This window comes from Canis lupus, chromosome 5 (genome assembly GCF_003254725.2).
Source record: "Canis lupus dingo isolate Sandy chromosome 5, ASM325472v2, whole genome shotgun sequence".
In the NCBI taxonomy this organism is placed as follows: Eukaryota; Metazoa; Chordata; class Mammalia; order Carnivora; family Canidae; genus Canis; species Canis lupus.
The window spans coordinates 12,892,398-12,911,255 of NC_064247.1; the positions used below are offsets into that span (position 1 = coordinate 12,892,398).

The window sequence follows — 18,858 nt, forward strand, 5'->3', positions numbered from 1 at the left end:
GGAGATCAAAGCACCTCAGCACAGATTGCTTCTCCATCCCAACTTCTTCAGCCCAGTGCCAGTGCGATGTGGGGCCCGTTACATGCAAGACACCAGCAATCATATCCACGCCCACGGTCAAGGACGTGAGGATTTATGCTCAGCTTTTCAGAGTTCCCAGAAAAATGCAAAAATACCATGAGCTTAAATCCAAAACAACTTCAAAATAAGCTTGAAGTGGGTTTTAGTTTGTTTTTAACCTTAAAGAGAGAGGCAGTCCAGGGATTATATTTAGCAGGCCCCGCTTTGCAGTTAATTACAGCAAATGTGTGTTTATGTTCTGTATACAAAAGAGCACGCAGCCTGCTTCTCTTGTACGCCGCACGTTGACGGCCTGCTAATGCTCTGTAAGTACACACGAACAGCCGTACACCAAAATACCTTAAAGCTCTGGCCGCCAGGGTCGACCTCATCCAACCGTTGCTCCTTTTTTTTTTTTTTTTTTTTGCAAACAGAGCATGCTCTTTTTTTTTTTATTTTTTTTATTTTTTATTTTTTATTTTTATTTTTTTTCAGAGCATGCTCTTTAATGCAAAGCTTAATATCAGTAAGAATGATTCCAGTCACCAAGTCCTGAGAGTACTTGAACACAAAGTTTATTTAAGCATAAAACACATGAAAAATGATTTGGTTGATTTGTCAAAGAGAAGGGTCTGGGTCTGAGATGGGAGGTGGGGTTCCCCAGGTCTGCAGACAACATCCCGAGCGGCCAAACTGCCATGGCAAGGTTGAGGGATGTGAGGAGAGGGAAGGAACGCATCATAAACAGAAGTGAGAACACATGCATATCAGAGATCAGACTCTTCCAAACATCAGAAAGACTCCTTAGACAGAGTCGAACCTTCCAGGCATCGCTTCTCAATATTGTTCCTTTCTCTGGAAAAACTATGATCCAGAAACAGCACTGGTTTGACAGATTTTGCTGGTTAGACTTCCGGTCAGACCTCTCTAACCAGAATTTTTTTTTTCCTTTACTGGTTTTTCATGGGAACCAAAGTTTCTAGTGACAACTGTTTAGAGATTTTAGGCAAGATACCTGCTTTCCACAACTGGCTTTTGGAAGCCCCGTTGGGTCCTGAAAGAGGAGCTGGGAGTTTCACGCATTACTGGGACTCTGACTGTTTGAGGCAGATGGTATCACTTTGAGATGCTGGACACTTTCAAATAAGCTTTGACTTAAGGGCACACACCTTTTATCCTACGGGGAGTTGAAGTAAGTAAATTACAGTACTTTATATAGCAACCTTGAGTTAATTATGAGGTCGTGCCTGATTTATAGACAAAATGCCATAGTGAAATCTGGGTCATGATGAGAAGCAGCGTCCAAACTTGAAGTTCAATGGAAGAATTAGAGGCTGTGAACAGAGAGGAACACAGTAAGTCCTATGATGAAAGATAGCTGTTTGGAATCAGAACTCTTTGTGGTACTCAGCGAAATGAATGAACCCACTTTCTTCATTGCCAAGAACTCACTTTATCCAAATGGTGCTGACTGAGGCAGGAAAGCAGCAGAATTAACTCAACCTTTAGCAGAGTCCTGCTAACCTCAGGGAAACCATGTGCTAAGGCTACTGCAAGAAATGTCCTTTGTTGGATCAAATATCGTAGTGCCAGCCACACCCCAGGTAGACTCGGTGACCAGATTTAAGGCCAATATTTGATCCTTAAATAGGTGGGTAACTTTCTTAAAAAAAAAAAAAAATAGTCACCTTCATCTTTTAGATAGAACAGGGCCCCAAAGGTTAAACATATATATAGCTCCAAGATGGTGCTAGAATGCCTCAGCACTTCCCTCATCTTCCCATCTTAATTTCTGGAATTTTCATAGGTCACTTGCTGACTGAGTGGGCCACGCATATGGGTTTCCCATATGCGTGTCTCCCTGCGCCCCCAGCTGCCTGCCCGGAATGGGAGGTGCATCTACCTCTGCAGCTCTTGCCGTCTTCCTGCAGGGTCCCCGTCACACAGCTACACAGAGGCCCATCGACCCGGCTCGTGCAAATCTGCTCACACCCTCCATTGTCCTCACACCAGTCCAGCCCTGAAAGAGAGCCGCTGGTCAGATCAACCGCAGACAGGCCAAATCTTCAATGCGTATCTCCCGGCAAAGCTTCAAACAGAGGAGAGGAAGAAGAAAAGCCCAGGGCTGCTGTGGCTTTTTTGGGTTCATGAAAAGCTTTCATTATGGTGTCCTCCACTTCCTATTCACCAGATTCACATCGTAGTTGAAACATACCCAAAAGTTAGTCCAAGCCTTCAAATGCCATTGTTTTAATTAATACTTTATGATGTGTTTGGGGGGGGACATACGTACTTTTTCTCCTAATAGGTCCCACTGAAATGATCTGTTCTTTAGGTTCTTTGGTATAATCTGTGGCAATCCTGGAATTTTGTGGGCAAGTCTGAAAGACAGAACACCAGAGGGAAAACTCACACAATTAAGCTGATCACTTATTCTTCACCACGTCTCCAACCTCCAAAAGAGGCAGTGGTTCCAGCCTCAAGCACTATCGCTGCTCAGATTAATTAGAACCAATGCATTCTTGATCATGGAGCCCCACTGGGACTCTGGGCTTTATGTTGAACAGAATTAAATATATTCTCCACATTAAGAATTGGATTCAAAGAGGCTCCCTTCCCTTCCCAGGAATGAGGACCGTTGCACCGCATCGGGCAACAGGGTAGGCGGTGGCGTCTGTAAGTGGCTCTGCCCATAATTCGCAGCTTGATTCTGCAAGTGTTGGGGAAGCATAAAGCTGGAGCGTTAAAGACCAGGGGGCAGATACCAGGGCAGTAAAATCTTAGGGACACAGCCGTATGTGGTGAGGACGTAAGCCTGGCATGGAAGAGAGGACAGATTTGTCACGTCTTTCCAGCAGCCCCCCGCCCGCCACCCCCAGAGCTTCAGGCCCTGGCGTGGATCTGGATGAGCTGTAGGAAAGTGGCTGTCTAAAGAACACCTGGATAAAGTATCCTGAAGCCAGGAGTTGCTTTGGGAGTGTGGTGGACCTTGTCCCCACTGTTCCCTTCAGATTCAGGTGGCCAGGCTCCTTGAGACTCTGGTGCTGGGGTGGTGGTCCTCCCTCCCCCAGGGGATATTTGACAATGCAGAGGGTAGAGGCATTTTTGGGTGGGGCAACTGGAGAGGAGGTACTCTGCGTCTAGTGGGTAGAGGCCAGGGATGCTTCTCAACATCCTATGATGCACCGAACAGTCCCTATGACAAAGAACGATTTGGTCCAAAAGGCCAACGGTACCAAGGTTTGAGAAGCCCCAATCTAGTGCTCTGCCCATGACAGACTGACATTTCAGAGACAAAGAGGAGTAAATGGACATCATTCTACCGCATTCTCTCTGCTGCTGTCTCACGAAAGAGGACTTCCGCCCTTATAAGCATCTGGGTTGGAATCACCCAATTTAGCCACTTCCTAGTGCCGCGTGAGTGCCGCAGAACTCTCAGGGGACACCCAGATCCTGGCCTCTGTGATCTCCATGTTGGGAAAACTGGGACAGTGAGAAACAGGGCCAGGCATCCCATTTTCACACCCTCACTTACTATTTTACAGGAGTACTTCTCGGAATCACACAGTGATACTGCGCAGTGAAGGTGAACCTCGTCATAGTCCCCAATGAACTTGAAGACGGTGACGTGAAAGCGACAGGTGAGTGAGACACCGTTCTCCTCGATGCCAATGGTGTTATCTTTAATGTTCTGACACCTATTCAGGAAAAAATGGGATCTTTGCTTCACACATTGGCTTTATTTCACAAAACAAAAAACAAAAAACAAAAAAAAAAACCTCATCACAATAGGGTCTGGATGTCTTTGCATTTGAGATGACCTCTGGGCTCTGTGGGGTTCTCATTTGCTACCAGTCCTATATATCTTCATGGTTTGTTTGAAAAGCATCAAATAACACCTCAAATTAGTATCCCAACTACAACCAAAAGTGAAATGATGGCCCCCTACCCCCCTGCAGCTTCACCTTCTCATGGTGCCCTCACCACCCTGAGCTTTATTGATACAACTCAACACACATGATGATCAGTCCCCACCTCAGCTGTACTTCCTCCGGCCAATTTCCAGGGTGGGGAGAGGAGGGTCCCCTGCTTCAACCCCTATTGGGCTGCTTTTGCACATGTTCAAAGAGGTGGGAGCTGGAGGATGAGGAGGAACTGTCTGGGATGAGCTGAGACTCCTTATGCTGTAGGTGGCCACCTCTTCTCCAGCTCCCCCACCGCACCCCCACCTCTTCGTGGTACTGAGCCAGTGGCCAGTGACGGCCACACACAGAGTTCCCCAAACGCATCACAGCCTCTTATGCCCCATTGCCTTTTCCATATGAAGTTTCCCCAATCTAGAATACTTCCCATGCAGGCAATTCTCCTGCTCTTTCCCCAACACCAGTCTGTGGCACCCCCTTCTCTACAAATACCCCCTAGCACCACCCTGACCAGGCAGGAACAGGTGGCCTTCCCTGGATTCCCAGAGCGCAAGAATCAGGTTGTAATCCCCACTGCGTCTCGAACACACTATAGGACACGCAGGATGGATCTAACCATCTTTGTGGATGAATGAATGAGGGAACAAATGCATGGTGCCACCATGGCCAAGGTTGGCCAGTACAGGCCAAGAAGTTATCTAAAAATGATGAAGATAAAAAGAGTGACTCTTCTTCTTCTTTTTTTAATCTTTCCTTCCCTGAGCCCACAGAATTAAATAGCTTAGTGATAAGGAAAATTAAAACCTGAGGTTATCCCTCCAGCATCCCCACACCTATTAGGTTTTGTAATCAGTCTTCAAGGCAATTGTCTCTTCAATGTTTCAAAATTAAAACCTACTTGCCATACTTTTCATTGTCACTATTATTCATTTGAATGATCTAAATTGGTTCGAAGTTTCAAAAATGTTGGCAGCCCTCCAATCTTCACATGGGCCTTCCCTCTTAACCAGACCACCCCCTCCCAGAGAGGGGACTTGATCTTGGGGTACCGGAAACACATGGAGCAGAAGCACGGAGCCTGGGGAAGCGGGGACACGCTAGGTGGATGCGTGCCTTGGTGTGAGCACACAAGCCAAGCACCCGAACCCTTTGTCCACCATCAGAGGAACAACTGTCCTTTCCTCTGTCCAGGTGTGTGAAGAGGAGGGAGAAGTGACCGGCATGTTGGGACTTCTGAGTCACTGGGAGGTGCCACTGCTGCCCTCAACGGAGCTGGAGAGGAAGAGCTGACCACCCTACCCCCACAAAATTCTGATGCAAACCTATTTTGCTGCTCATGCTTTCATCACTGTGCATTCGTTTTCCCACCAGACAAGTTCACCAGGTAAATAATGATCATGTCCCTCCAGAAAAAGGTCAGAGGGACTCATGAATTAAAACACCTCCATATGACGAAAGCAAACAAGAGTTTCACCTGAAGGTTTTTGTTTAGGTCCTGGGGGAGGCTGAGATTTATGAACACGCTCAATCGCTCTCCTCTCTGGGTCAAGTCTATTAAACGCTGTTTAAAAACTGCTAAATGCCACTGTGTCCTCCAAAGGAGACAGAGGCCTGATAACTGGGCTCACATCTGCACAGGGGCTTAGATCTGAGATCTTTCACTTTAGGAAAGGACTTTGATGGGAAGGAGAGGCATCCAGGCTGTGAGCCACCAAGGTGTCACCAAGTCCTTCCCTTTGCCTCTGAAGAGCCTAAGAATCAGCTCAGGAAGTCAAAAGCCCCAGCACTCCGTGCCACAAGTCCTGGCCAGCCAGCTGGGAGGTGGTGTGTCTTAATACTTGAAAGGATCTCTCTTCTGCCCCTGGCCAGCTGAGTGGCCGCGGGTGAACTGTGTACCTAACTTCTCTGCAAAGTAGTTGGATATTTACTGTTTGCCCAGAACCACACCTTCTTTTGAGAAACTATTTCTTTTCAACCTTAAAGCTAATTATAGTATCCACAGTCCTCCCTGACCACCTCAGGGCAGGTGTGTTGACTCAGGCTAGTGATAGGGGTCAGGACCCCTTAAACCCCAATCTGGCACCTTAGCATACTGAGTATTTTTTTTCCTAAAGATTTTATTTATTTATTCACGAGAGACACACAGAGAGAGGCAGAGACACAGGCAGAGGGAGAAGCAGGCTCCCTGTGGGGAATCTGATGTGGGACTTGATCCCAGGACCCCAGGGTCTTCCTGAGACAAAGAGGCTCAACCACCGAGCCACCCAGGTGCCCTGGCATACTGAGCATCTTAAGGTGAAGGAGTTTGAGAAAACAGCAGAAGCAAAAAGGTCACCCTGAACTCCCCCTGACTCCTGTCCCCTGAGACAGGTCAGAAAGCCCTCATGTGTTGAGGTGCCCTCCCTCCTAAAGGAAGGGAGCATCCTTCTCTCCGAAGACAGAGGACACCACGAAGAAGCCTGTCTAAGAGGTTTTTCCAGCTTTCTCCTGTTAGTCTGTCTTTAATTGTCACAGCTGGCCAGAATTACTGTCACTTGACATAACCAGCATGTTTTTATTTTTTTATTTTTTTAATAAAAGAGATTGCTTTTATTTAAATAAAATAGAAAAGACACTACATTCATAGAACCAGCATGCTTTTAAAAAATAAAAATAATTCTCATTTTTGTTGGGTGGTCTAGAGTCCTTTCTCCTGATTCATTCCTGTGGTAAATTATGTTACATAAGCTCTGTGCTTCCGGAAACAGTAGGTGCCAGGCATTTAGCGGTGAATAAGAAGAAACTCCTGATTTTATAGGCAACTATAGTTTATTCTATTTATGCTCTTATTCTATTCTGTTATTCCAGTTCTTTTCAGACTTTGACAGGTATCCTGTTCACCAACCATCAATTATTCTCATGACATGCTTTCATTTGCAGGTGATCCACATTTCTCTCAAGCTGAAATGCCAAGTAGGCAGAGAAGAGTCCCCTCCTGGATTACACTGAAAATATTTTGTAGCTAATCCCACAGGGACTCAGGGACCTACTACTAAGTTGCTGTTGACTTTAAGCAACTTGCTTTGGTCTCACTAAGCCTCAGCCTGCTCATCTAAAGCAAGGCTTACAATGTCTACCTCACAGGCTGTGAAGAGAATTCTAGTTCATGGATGTAAAATACAAACACTAGCTGCCATTCGCTTCTCCAAAGATTGTTGAGATTGTTGACCAAGATTCATACTAAAGGCTCTGAAACTGTCCTCTGATAAGAGGCCACTCACCCTCCTTCAATGATGAAGTATCGGAGTTTGTCATTGCTGTCACGGGAGGGGGTGGCATAGCATTTGTTCAGCGTCAGAATCAAATGTGTGGAGTCAGCTCCAACCACAAAGACCCCTACATACAGCACATCTCGCGTCGTCAACACCACTTCACCCTGGCGATAAGGATGTTTGTAGGAGGCATTTTTGTAGAGAGCCATCTTGGTGGTGAAGCTGCCTTCTTGGGTTGGAACTGTGAGGTTAATGACACTAAAAGGGAAACAATCATGAGGTGAGGAACCCCAGACCCCAAGTTATATTTATTCAATCACTACCACTTTCAAGCTAAAAATGCAGAGGGAAGGCAAAACAGAGGAGAGTAAAGTCTAAGTCCAAAATGGTACCCACAAGCCACATGTGGCAATTAGAATTAAATTTAATTAAAAAAATCAATTCCTCAGCACCCCTAATCACATTTCAATTGCTCCGTTTCCATATACAGCTATTGTATTGGATAGCAATACAGTACGTTTCCATCATTGTGGAAAGTTCTATTGAGCAGTGCTGGTCCAAGGTGTTTAGGTGCAGAAAATATGAACTATTTCTTCTCCAGTGTTTCAAAGACAAATGCTAGCAAGCAATTTTGATTATGCTAACCTTGACTGTCAAGGAAAAGACAAAGCAATGCACACAGCCCATGAGATTCTTTACCTTAGCATAGGCTTCACAACAGAATCTAAAGAGATCTTGATATCCAGCTCATAAGCGCACGAAAATTCCACATTGATCGTCCGGTCCCTAGTGATGATGTTGCCGGTGTTGTTGGCACTTTCGATCCAGATTGTGTTTTTATACATAATATGAGTGCCATTGGACTGCAGAGCAAAGGAAGGTCAGAAATCATTAAATGTGGGAGTATGTGGCTTGCATTTCAAATCCTCAGCCCTGAAAATGGAGATGTGGCTTCATTCCACACATAACCCAGAGACTGGTGTAAGTCAGGATGGAGCCAGCTTCGGCATTTCCTAACAATAATAACGAAAGGACTGCGACAGATGTCAACAGCACCCTTCAGTCTGACAACCTTGAGTGTCCACGGAGGCTGGATTCACATACCCTGAATTCTAACGACGACCAGCCCCAGTCATCTGTGGACACCCAAGCTGGGGACATCCCGAAGCATTGCCATCCTGGGGTAATATAAACCTTCCTTTTCACTTCCTAATCTAAAATCTCTCCCCCACCAATCTTCTACCAAGCTTTCCCACAGGTACCACAATGAACAAATGCAGGTTGCACTGCTCACTCATCCACCTCCTGATAAAGCATTAATGCACACGGGGAGGAGGAGGAGAAGGAGGAGGAGGAGGACGAGGAGGAGGAGGAGGAGGAGGAAGCGAAGCAGAAGAAGAAAAAGAAGAAGAAGAAGAAGAAGAGGAGGAGGAGGAAGAGGAAGAGGATGACTATGGGGGAGGAGAAGATGACAACGATGACAGCAGAAAGGAACAGGGGGATAAGAAGCAAGAAGCTTTGCCAACCTATCAATTGGATAATCTGACATAAAAAGTTGGGACCTTGATGTATCTCTGCAGCCAACTGTTAAATGGTGTCTGGGACACCCTTCCCCCCCAAAAAAACAGCTGAACCCAGCCATCTGTACCTGGAAGAAGAAGAGAAGCATGAACAAAGTAACAAAAATTTGTCAATACGCAGGGCAGAGGATGCCAGCAGACAGCGTAAACTGAGGACAGGAACCTGCCACTTACCATGAGCTTTCAGTTCAATTAACCACTCAGCACCAGACGACTCTTCTCCTTGATGTCTTGCATTTTGTATACGCCTTGTGCTGTTTTCCACGGAGGATATTTCTAAGCAGACCACCCTGAAGTTGGCTTTAAAGACACTCAACGTGCAAACACCCGGCGCTGTCACTACCTCGGCCAGATGTTCTTTCCGGCCCCAGGTTCTCACCTGCACAATGTTGCCACAGTTCCCTTTGGTGTTGTTGATCTGAAAGGAGATGAAATCTTCCCCCTCGATGTGGGAGCACCGCCTGTCGTTGATCCTCACGCCCTCCCTCTCAAAGCCGAGCTGGAAGAGTTTGCACTTAGATATGGAAACTTCCATCTGGGCCGCCTTGCAGGTCACCTCGGCATCAATAATGTCATGGGAGTCTGTAGGGAACAGTTATAACAGGAAGGCTAGTCAGAAGGAGCTGGTGGTGCTGCAGGGGTGGCGGTGAGGCATCCTGTTACCGGGGGCTAATGATCTTCATGCAGTGGCTGGGCATTTCTAATTAAGCTTTGATCCAACCAAATGAGTATATGAATTCATTCAAAACAATAGCTGGGACACCGTTAAGCTTTTTTTTTTTTTTTACAGATGAAAATGCTAATAAAATGTTTTGTCTTTTCTTCACAGACCCAGGACCTCATCCCACTTTGATGGGAGTGACTTCCCCATAAGCTGCACGCCGCATCTGGCTTATCCCAGAGTGGCTGAAGGACATGCCCTTGGGTGACAGCAGCATTGGGCAGGCCACTCCTAAGGCCCCCACGGACCCCCAGGCACGCTAGGAGCACTTGCTTTTTGACACGATTGCGCCAATTGACATTTTCCAGGAGCACATAAACAGAGGGCTAATGAGCCCTGTAGAAACAGAGAGAAGCATTTCATCTGCTCAGGTGAAACCCTTGAACAGCACCCCTCCTAGGAAGCCTTTTGGTTCATTATGATGTTACAATTTAGCACTCCTGAGTTATTTGGTTCAGGCAAGGGCGCAGAACTGGGGGGGTCAATGCAGCCCCCCTTCAGGCCAACATCACTGGTGTGCCCCACAAGGCTATTCCTACCCCTAAGGGGCTGCCCTTAGGGGTTAGGACTGGGACCTGGGGTCCGAGTTGTTTACTGTTTGCTTCAAACACTGCAGTTGTTTCTTCACCAATTAATGGCTTTCAGCGAGCCTGAAAGCACCTGGCACCCTGCTCCGAGGCCTCTGTGTTTGCTGCCCACTGCCTGACCTCCCTGTGAGCCTAAGAGATCAACTGGGATCTCTCAGATGTTAAATACGGCCCCAGATGGAACTGGCTGATTCTATCCACGCACACATTTAGGTATTATGATTTATTGAAGAAAAGGATGTCGCTATGAGGAGACGAGCATTAGCCTACTTTGAAGACATCAGGCTGCTTCCTGGTTCTGCCCCAAGGCTCCCCAGGGCTTCGCACCGCGGGTCTCTAACTAGCGAGGCCGCAGGGGCTCCACCCTTAGAGCCCTTCGGGCCGCCAGGCGGGGAGGTGGCAGGTGTCACTCACTGTTGTTGTAAGGCGGCGGCTCCACGCAGCCACACAGCTCTCCTCCGTTTTCCAGCTCACAGGTCCGGTTGGGACAGTCCGCCCCCACACAGGGATCCTCAACCACTCCTGCTAAAAAGGAAAACAAACAGAAACACGCACGATTTGATTTTCACACCCACGCTCGGCAGCAGGTGGCTGCACCCTGGACTTGCCACTGTCGTGGAACTGGCGGCGGTCAGATGGCAGCTGCGAATGAACAGACCACTTTTCCAGAAAGTGATGACAGCACTAGTGATCGGGCCCCTGCTCCAGGCCCTGCACCCGGCTTCATGCTTGGGGCCGCGGTGTCTCCCCTAACCCTCACCATCATTCAGGGACCTCATTTCCTAGCTGACACGTGCCCAAGGTCCACACAGCGGAAGGTAGGGGGTGAGGATGGAACGCAGAGTCACCCTGAACCGCCAACATCTACCACGATTACTGTTCTTAAGATACCCTGTTCTACGCATGACATGCATTTGTATCTTTGTACTTGTACAGAGTAGGGGCCAACCCTTTATCTCCATACTCCCTGCACCCAGCCTCCTCAAAGCTGCTCCTCAATAAATATTTGTCAAGAATGAAAATTTCAGGGCCAGTTAAGTCCCAGAGAGGTCCTTCGAATAGGACTTGCTGGTCTGCTTTGATTCATAGCCTACTTTCCCCCCATAAACTTCTATGTACTTAATTTTATAAAAATAGACAAACCAAAGTCTACACTCGGCTCGCCAGCGCTGACTTAGATTAATTGTACTGTTTTGCCAACAAGGGTAAAACTGTAAGTAAAAAAGCAAATGTATGTGGCGTGTCACCATCATCATATTATAAACAATTATTTCTGTAGCAGATGAGTCCACAGACCACCTGCAAGATCGTCAACTCCCCGGTTTAAGGAACACTAATTGAGAGCATTTTCTTTTAGAAACTTGTTTCCTTATTTAAAGAATCTCTCTCCCGATCAGATATAATAATCCTCCTATTCATCATGGCATGGGATGGTGAGTGCTAAAGAAACAACAACTGTTCCATCCCAGCATGAGCCAAGTTAGCTTTAAGAATTTAAAAACAAAGCAAAACCCCATGCTGCCTCAGATGCGTCTCCTGACTCAGCTGCCATGCCCCTCTGCTAAGTATCTCATTGTAATATGTGGGAGGTCAGGGGTGGCTTAGCATCACCCTGTCTTAATTCCCAGAAATTCAACTAAAGGAGAGCCATCGGCAGAATGGAAATACATTTATTTTTAAAGGCTTCCTTTTTTAAAGATCCTTTCACTTGACCAGTGTGTCCAGTACCTACACGGTGCTAAATACCCAGCAGCCACTCAACGGAACATTACAGTTGATTAACACAGCATGAAAACAACCCAGAGATTAACAAAAGCGTGGAGGTTACAGTCCACAGAAGGAAAAAACACCTCACTTGGAAATATGTTGGTCCTTATGCCAGTTAGCAGATAAGACATGCCTTTCTATAGAGGGAAAATTTTAAGGTTTCAAGACAGTTAATTTTAAACTTACTTTAAGTACTGCTTATTAGCACAACAGGGTAAAATATTAAAGTTATCAACAAATTATATTGATTTCCAGCAGAGACTAGTAATTTGCTTATTAAGAGTTTCTGAAATCACTGGATACCTATTTTAATCAACGACATTGTTTTTAGTTCTGAATTAAGTGCATCCCTACCCTTGATCAGGGTTAGTCTGCAAATGTATTGAAATGCACGCAGTCTTGCAAGGTGCCAGTTTTCATGGTGGTACCTGGTTGCACATCGGGTTGGTGGTGCATACACATTCTGTTGGCCACAATATCACACTGCATTAATGAGACAGGGGACCATTTATGTATATGGACACATATATGTATATGACAGATTAATATGCTTATATACATATTTGCTCCATCTATTTGATTAACTTAGTAAGAAAATGAACAAATAGTATAATGGATTTACACATCAAAATAATTTCTTACTACAGAAGAAATATAAGAATCGATAGCTCTACTGGGAGATGGGCATTAAGGAGGGCACGTGATGTGATGAGCACTGGGTGTTATGTGCAACTGATGAATTACTGAACTCTACATCTGAAACTAATGATGTACTGTATGTTGGCTAATTGAATTTAAATTTAATAAGAACAATCTATAGATCTTTATTTTATCAGCTAATTGAATATATGTACAATCCCTTTACAAATCCAATCACAGCGTCCTTTCAAGCCAGGCAGATAGAGTCAGCTCGGCTCCAACTCAACTTGCCGCCTGCCACGTGCCTTTTGTTTCTGAGCTGGGCTCTGACCCCTGGTAAAGGAGGCGGGAAAGAGCTGGATTTGAGATCTGATATCAATCAGGATGCCATCCTCTCTCCCTCTACCTCATAAGTCTCTAAATTGGTGTTCCTCCAACCCAGAGACCCTCATCTTCCCAAGCTGGTGTCCCAAATTCCATAGCTGGAGAGGAACCACAGGTGAATGAGGTTCCCCTGAAAGGCCCCCCACGGAATCTCTGCTGTAGCTCTCAACTCTTTGACCCCGGGGACAGACGTACAGCTAGAGGCCGGCCAGCCAGCCAGGCCTAGACCAAGTGGTGTTGCCAGCAAAGCTGCTCTTTTAACTTAGGAAAGAACCCATGGAAATAAAATAATTCTCTTACAGCAATTCTCCTTCTCAATCCACTCGGTGCTGAGGATCCCGAAGGAGCGACAGGACTCCCCGTAGGCGGCCAGGGAGCCGCACAGCTGGAACTTCTTGTTGTTGTAGCAGCCATCCAGGTAGCAGGACTCGTAGAAGGGGAGGGGGTCGAGAAGCCCGTAGCAGGGCTGGAAGAAGCCCTTCATGTCCGTGAGCTTGAGGCAGTAGCCGTCGCCCTGCATCTTCTGGATGTGCACGTTATCGCACATGGCTGCGTACTGTGAGAACTGCAGCTCGTTGCAGCTGGGGGCGAGAAGTCTGGTCAGGCAAAGTGAGGCCAAGATAGCCCGAGACCCCCGGTGGGAGAGGAGACCCCATCTGCTACCTCTTCTGCTAGCCCAGGAGTCAGGGAAGTATGCTGATCCCAACACTAGCTGGCTATATAATCTTAGGTGAATCAGGTACTACTGGCCTCGATCTATCCACCTAAGAAAGTGATGCAGTAATTCCTATTGTGCTATCACTGGAGAAGTGAGGGTCAACTAAAATAATAGGTCGGTGTCCAAAGTGTCAGATGAAAGGCAGATATTGATATGATAACCGAGAACCTTTGACATAACTGATACAGTAACCATGAACAGGCATTGATATAATACCAATAAGAACCATAATAATAATGAGTTATTATTATTAGTTAATAATAATGGTAGTTGGTAGTGTCCAGGAGCCTTCTAAACCACTTCCCATATAGCTATCAGAGACCAAAAGCAAAAACCTTCACAAAAAAATTGATAGCCAGCTGAAATAGTTTATAAAGGAGGAAAAGGAAGGAAGGAAGGAAGGAAAGAAGAAAGGGAGGAAGTCAGGGAGAAACTCAAACAGAATCGTACTTCCTCAGGAGGAGAATCTGGACTTTGCCACTTACAGGGTCCCTCAAGTAAGTTATACTGGTCTAGATTCCATTTCACCTAGAACAGGAAGAGCTCAGACTAGATAGTGCCTGAGGTTTTTTCCAGCTCTGGGGCCCATAATTCAGAATAGTCTAATTTATAAGATAGTATTTGGTTTACATCTGCATCATTTCCCCATCTGGGTATTTAGCTGATGCTAAAGTACTAGGGATGGAGCCATTATACAAGCAAAGAAATACCATGAGAAAGAAGCACATCTATAGATCCAGAAATGTTTAAACAAAATTCAGTAGCTTAGAGGTAACCTGCATTAAGTACCTTTGGGATAACTTGTTTAGCTCATTCTATCTCAGGTGGTCCAAGAGGGGCCTCATAATAACTTCGATGATTTCCATTTTTCAAAGGCTTTTCTGATCTCCACCACCCTCAACCTGCACAACCACAACCACACTTTCCAGTGAGAGTCATGGGTACACAATTAGACCCAGCCCCGGGGAGCAAGGGATAGCCCTTCTCCCAAGCTGCAGGTGGGCAGCTGGCCAAGACCTCAGTGTTTAATCCTGGGCACCCTCTTCTGCTTGGCCAAGGGCTAGATGACATGAAAACTCAGAATCATATCCTCTAAGCCCAATTCCTCCCTCCGCCACTCCAGAAATAGCTGAGACCCCCGTTATGCCTATTTGCCTCCTGAAAACTCCAAAGACCTGGGGCTCAGCTCTTTGCAGAGGTGGAGCGGTGATGCTATAGAGAGTGCATTCCTCATTAACACCTGTCATGGACATGGGGGCGGGGGGGAGGGATTTGGGACACTGAGTCTAGGAGCTAGGACTCTCACCTCTTCTGCATGCCATTGGTTTTCCAGCTCTGGGCCAGTACCACGCTGCTCACCACTGGCTTCCCCCGCAAGGTCACATAGTCATCAGTCATGTCCCCATTGAAGTTGCCACAGAGGCCACACACTTTGTTCTGCAGCCTCTCACTGATGCTTATCTTTATGACATTGAAACCATTGTAGTAGATCTGGATGTCGGGGCTGGTGTCAATCACCAGGAACCCCTCACTGCTGTAGATTTTGGTTGCCAGCCCGGTTATAAATGGAACATTCACTTGTGTGCCATTGACCTATTGTGGGGGAAAGAAAGTAAATTACCACAAAGCAAAGGTTGACAAACTGTTACTGTAAAGGGGCCACTGTAGATGTTTTAGGCTTTGTGGGTTATATGATCTCTGTTGCCACTCAACTCTGCCCTCGGGGCATGAAAACAGTCATAGACAATATGTAAGTAAGTTAGTGAGGCTGCATTCCAATAAAGCTTTTTTTTTTTTTTTTTTTTAAATGGCAGCAAGTAGATTTGGTCAAATTCTATAGCTTGCTGACCCCCGCCCTACAGTTTAAGGGCATTTACTCATTATACTGTCCAGAGTTCCCTCAAAAGAAGCAAAACATGTAGGCAGAAAGATAAGAAAACATTACAAAAGTACAATCCACTACAAATGGCTGGGATTTTTGTATAAAACTTTCCCCAGCATAAGCCAATTACTGAAATGAAATCCCAGTCCTGTGCTAAGGAGTATCTAACACACGATTAAAATGAATCTGGGGATCACTGCCATGTTTATTGTTTTCTTGTATAAAATGTCCACACTGGAGGGCCCCTCATACACACCCCAAAGGTCCTATAGGCGCAGTATTTTCTGCATTCGTCATTCTCCTACTTTCTAACAGTTTCTTTTCTTAGCCCTCAGCACAGAACATAACGTGCTTTTCCTGTACTTACCAAATAAATTGAGTTTTTTTCCCCCAGGTTATTAGTAACTTTTATTTCTTTTTTAAAAAAAGCAGAAGCCCTTTTAGAAAATATGATTCTTTGCCATTTTGGCCAGCTTGGAGTATTTTATTCAGTAATAATGTCAGTTTTGCTCTCTCGGGCGGTCATTTTGACTTTCTAGCTCCCGTATTCGGGAGCAATGCAGTTGTGTCTAGGTGGGCCAATTTGCAAGAGGAATTGGAGTGTCAAAAACAGTAGCAGCTTTCATTGAAGTTAAAAAAAAAAAAAAATTAAAATCCAGACTCTTCCTTTTAAGCCTGCAAAATACCGCCAGTCTTTTGCCTAATGCTGGACCCTAAGCTGTCTGATGATTCTTCAAATAAGGATACGCTCCATGCATGATTATCTGAGCCAGTGGGAGAGAGAAGAATATACACAATGACCCTTAATTCTGGAAAATGTTAAGTGTGTGTCCTGGCTCTCTCCCTGACCCTCCCCAGCTGGAATCACAGTATGGAGACTGGCTCCGTCTTTCAGGTCTGCCAGCTTGTGCACAGTGCTGTTTAGCTGAGAGGCTGGAGGTCACTTTCAGTAGATCATGAGAGTAGATTATATCTTACATGGAAGGGGTGGGAAGAATTCAAGTTGGGAAGCCATATCAGTTATGGGGTGGGTTGGAGAGTCACATTTATTTATATGCAAGTCTAATAAACCAGAGACCAGCCACCAGGCTAAGGAAAGGGGCCATCCTAGGAGAAATCCACCATATTCAGCGTCCTATTGTCTTTCACTTGCTATGTCATCACGGAGCCCTCTGATAGTGGGGGATGCTCTCATCAGGTTTTTAGCAAGGTAGCTATTTTTGTAGGCAAATGCTTGCCTTCTCCCCACTTTTTAGAAAGGATGGCAGCGATGAAAGAGCTGGTCTTGGTACAGCTGAGCTGAGCCAAGAATACTTTTAAAGGCTCTGAAAAACAAACAACGTGCTTTTTGGAAATTAATCCAGAGTCAAAGTTGGCCAACAGGGTGGCCACCCTACCTGTGCCACCCCGAGGATTATCTACCATTTTATCACCCGGGACTCTTATCAGCACCCACGTTGTCACTACTGGCCTCGGAATTGTCAGCGAGGGACAGAACAGGGCCCGTCCTTCTGCCTGCAGGGTCTGTAGCTTTCCTTCCTTGCAATCTGGCCGTCTGTGTAGGGCTCACGTGGAGCAACAAGCTATTATCCCCACCCCGGGTCATCAGGGGTAAAAAAAACCCAGCCCTGGCTCCGGGCCACGCTTCTCAAGGTTCAAGGGCAGGCTTGTCACCTTGACAGTATTTCGGTCGTTGATGAGAATCTGCTCTTCGTTAATGTAGAAGTAGACGGGCGAGATGATGGTGAGGTTGGGCGCCGACCACTTGTCGAAGTTGATGATGAGCTGGAAGGAGATGTCGGGCAGCTTCTGGCAGATGGTGGAGAGCACGAAGGCGCAGTTGGCGGGGAAGCGCAGGAAGGCGCCGTCGAAGGTGCGGAAGACGCCGCCGCCCGCCGCCAGGCAGTAGGAGGTCCGGGTGCTGAAGCAGCCCCGCACCCCGTTGCGCAGCGCGCACTCCTCGTCCGACTTGCACTGGCGCGGGTCGCACTGGATCAGGTTGCGGCGGAAGCAGCGGCAGCGCCGGGTGCAGTCGCTGTTCCAGAAGAGCTGCTTGGGCTGCAAGAGACGCGGCGGCGGCTGTGAGGCTGCGGACCCCGCGCCCCGCCGCCCCCCGCCGCCCCCGCCGCCCCCCGCCGCCCCGGGCGCCCGCCTCTGGATGGGGCTGGAGGGCGCGCCCCGGGCAGGACCGCGCTGACCTCAGGTCCGCGCCCCTGGACGCCAGACACTATGCAAGTCGGTCCTTATTGGTTTCCATCAAGAACTTGGGAATCGGGCAGCCCGGGTGGCTCAGGGGTCTAGCGTGACCTTGGCATGACCCTGGAGACCCGGGATCGAGTCCTGCATCGGGCTCCCTGCATGGAGCCTGCTTCTCCCTCTGCTTCTCTCTCTCTGTCTCTCATGAATAAATAAATCTTTTTTTTTTTTTTTTTTTTTTTTAAGAACTTGGGAATCTCTACAGCTGGATGGTGGAAAGAATCACAGCCAACCTGTGAATGGCTAGCCATTAGAGGAAGCAGGTGAAGACGGGGGGAAAAAATTTCTTGGGAGAAAATTATTCCGGCAAGGACTGTCTCCACTTCGACGATGCAATTCCAACTCGCTCCAGAATGATCAAACTGGCCCTTTTCGTATCTTAAATAGGTTAAAAGAAAGCTGTAGTCGATTCTGATTCCTATTTCAACAGTTCACGGTACTCCTGCACTCGACACTTTGTCTTTATACCTAGCTGTTTGGAATTTAGTCCTGTAGCAAGGACTGCCATTCGTTTGTGTTCTGAAGTGAGGCATCTGGAGAACATGGAGGTTCTGGGTTTCAGGCCCAGGCCTGCCACCCTACCTGTGCCACCCCGAGGAGCACTAGCAGCCTCCAGAGCCTTGGTTTGCTCAGCTTTATTTTAAGATTTTATTTATTCGTGAGAGACACAGGCAGAGGGAGAAGCAGGCTCCATTCAGGGAGCCCCACGCAGGACTCAGTCCCAGGTCTCCAGGATCAGGCCCTGCGCTGAAGGCAGCACTAAACCACTGAGCCACCAGGGCTGCCCTTGCTCAGCTTTAAATTAGAGGTGATAACACAGTCTTGCAGGGCGGTTGTGAAGATTAAATTAAATATAAGGCATGTTTCCTGGCATAGAGTAGGCACTCAATAAATCGTAGCTGCAGTTCTTACTGAAGAAAAGCTACTCATCCTTCTTGAGAAGGTGAGGGATTATACCATTATCTAAAATACCCATAGCAGAGTATATCCCCCATGGTGGCAGCCTATTTCCTATTCTTCCCCACACAAGCAACAATCTGTAGACACAGTCATACTTGGTGGAGTTTGTGTTCTTGAACTTGCAATGGTT

General features: G+C 46.8%; 1 protein-coding gene across 1 annotated transcript in view; it reads right to left on the reverse strand.

Moving 5' to 3' along the window:
* Window positions 1-613: 613 nt before the first annotated feature.
* TECTA (tectorin alpha) overlaps window positions 614-18,858 on the reverse strand; it is a 65,995-nt gene continuing 47,750 nt past the window's right edge. Inside the window, exons 12-22 of the mRNA XM_049109864.1 lie at window positions 17,187-17,570; window positions 14,937-15,223; window positions 13,213-13,493; window positions 10,537-10,647; window positions 9,194-9,396; window positions 7,934-8,097; window positions 7,244-7,492; window positions 3,596-3,758; window positions 2,354-2,441; window positions 1,964-2,080; window positions 614-1,394 (exon numbers count right to left, since the gene is read on the reverse strand). Of these exons, the coding sequence (XP_048965821.1) occupies window positions 1,294-1,394; window positions 1,964-2,080; window positions 2,354-2,441; window positions 3,596-3,758; window positions 7,244-7,492; window positions 7,934-8,097; window positions 9,194-9,396; window positions 10,537-10,647; window positions 13,213-13,493; window positions 14,937-15,223; window positions 17,187-17,570 (2,148 nt within the window). The 3' untranslated portion in view covers window positions 614-1,293. The remainder of the gene's footprint in view (window positions 1,395-1,963; window positions 2,081-2,353; window positions 2,442-3,595; window positions 3,759-7,243; window positions 7,493-7,933; window positions 8,098-9,193; window positions 9,397-10,536; window positions 10,648-13,212; window positions 13,494-14,936; window positions 15,224-17,186; window positions 17,571-18,858) is intronic.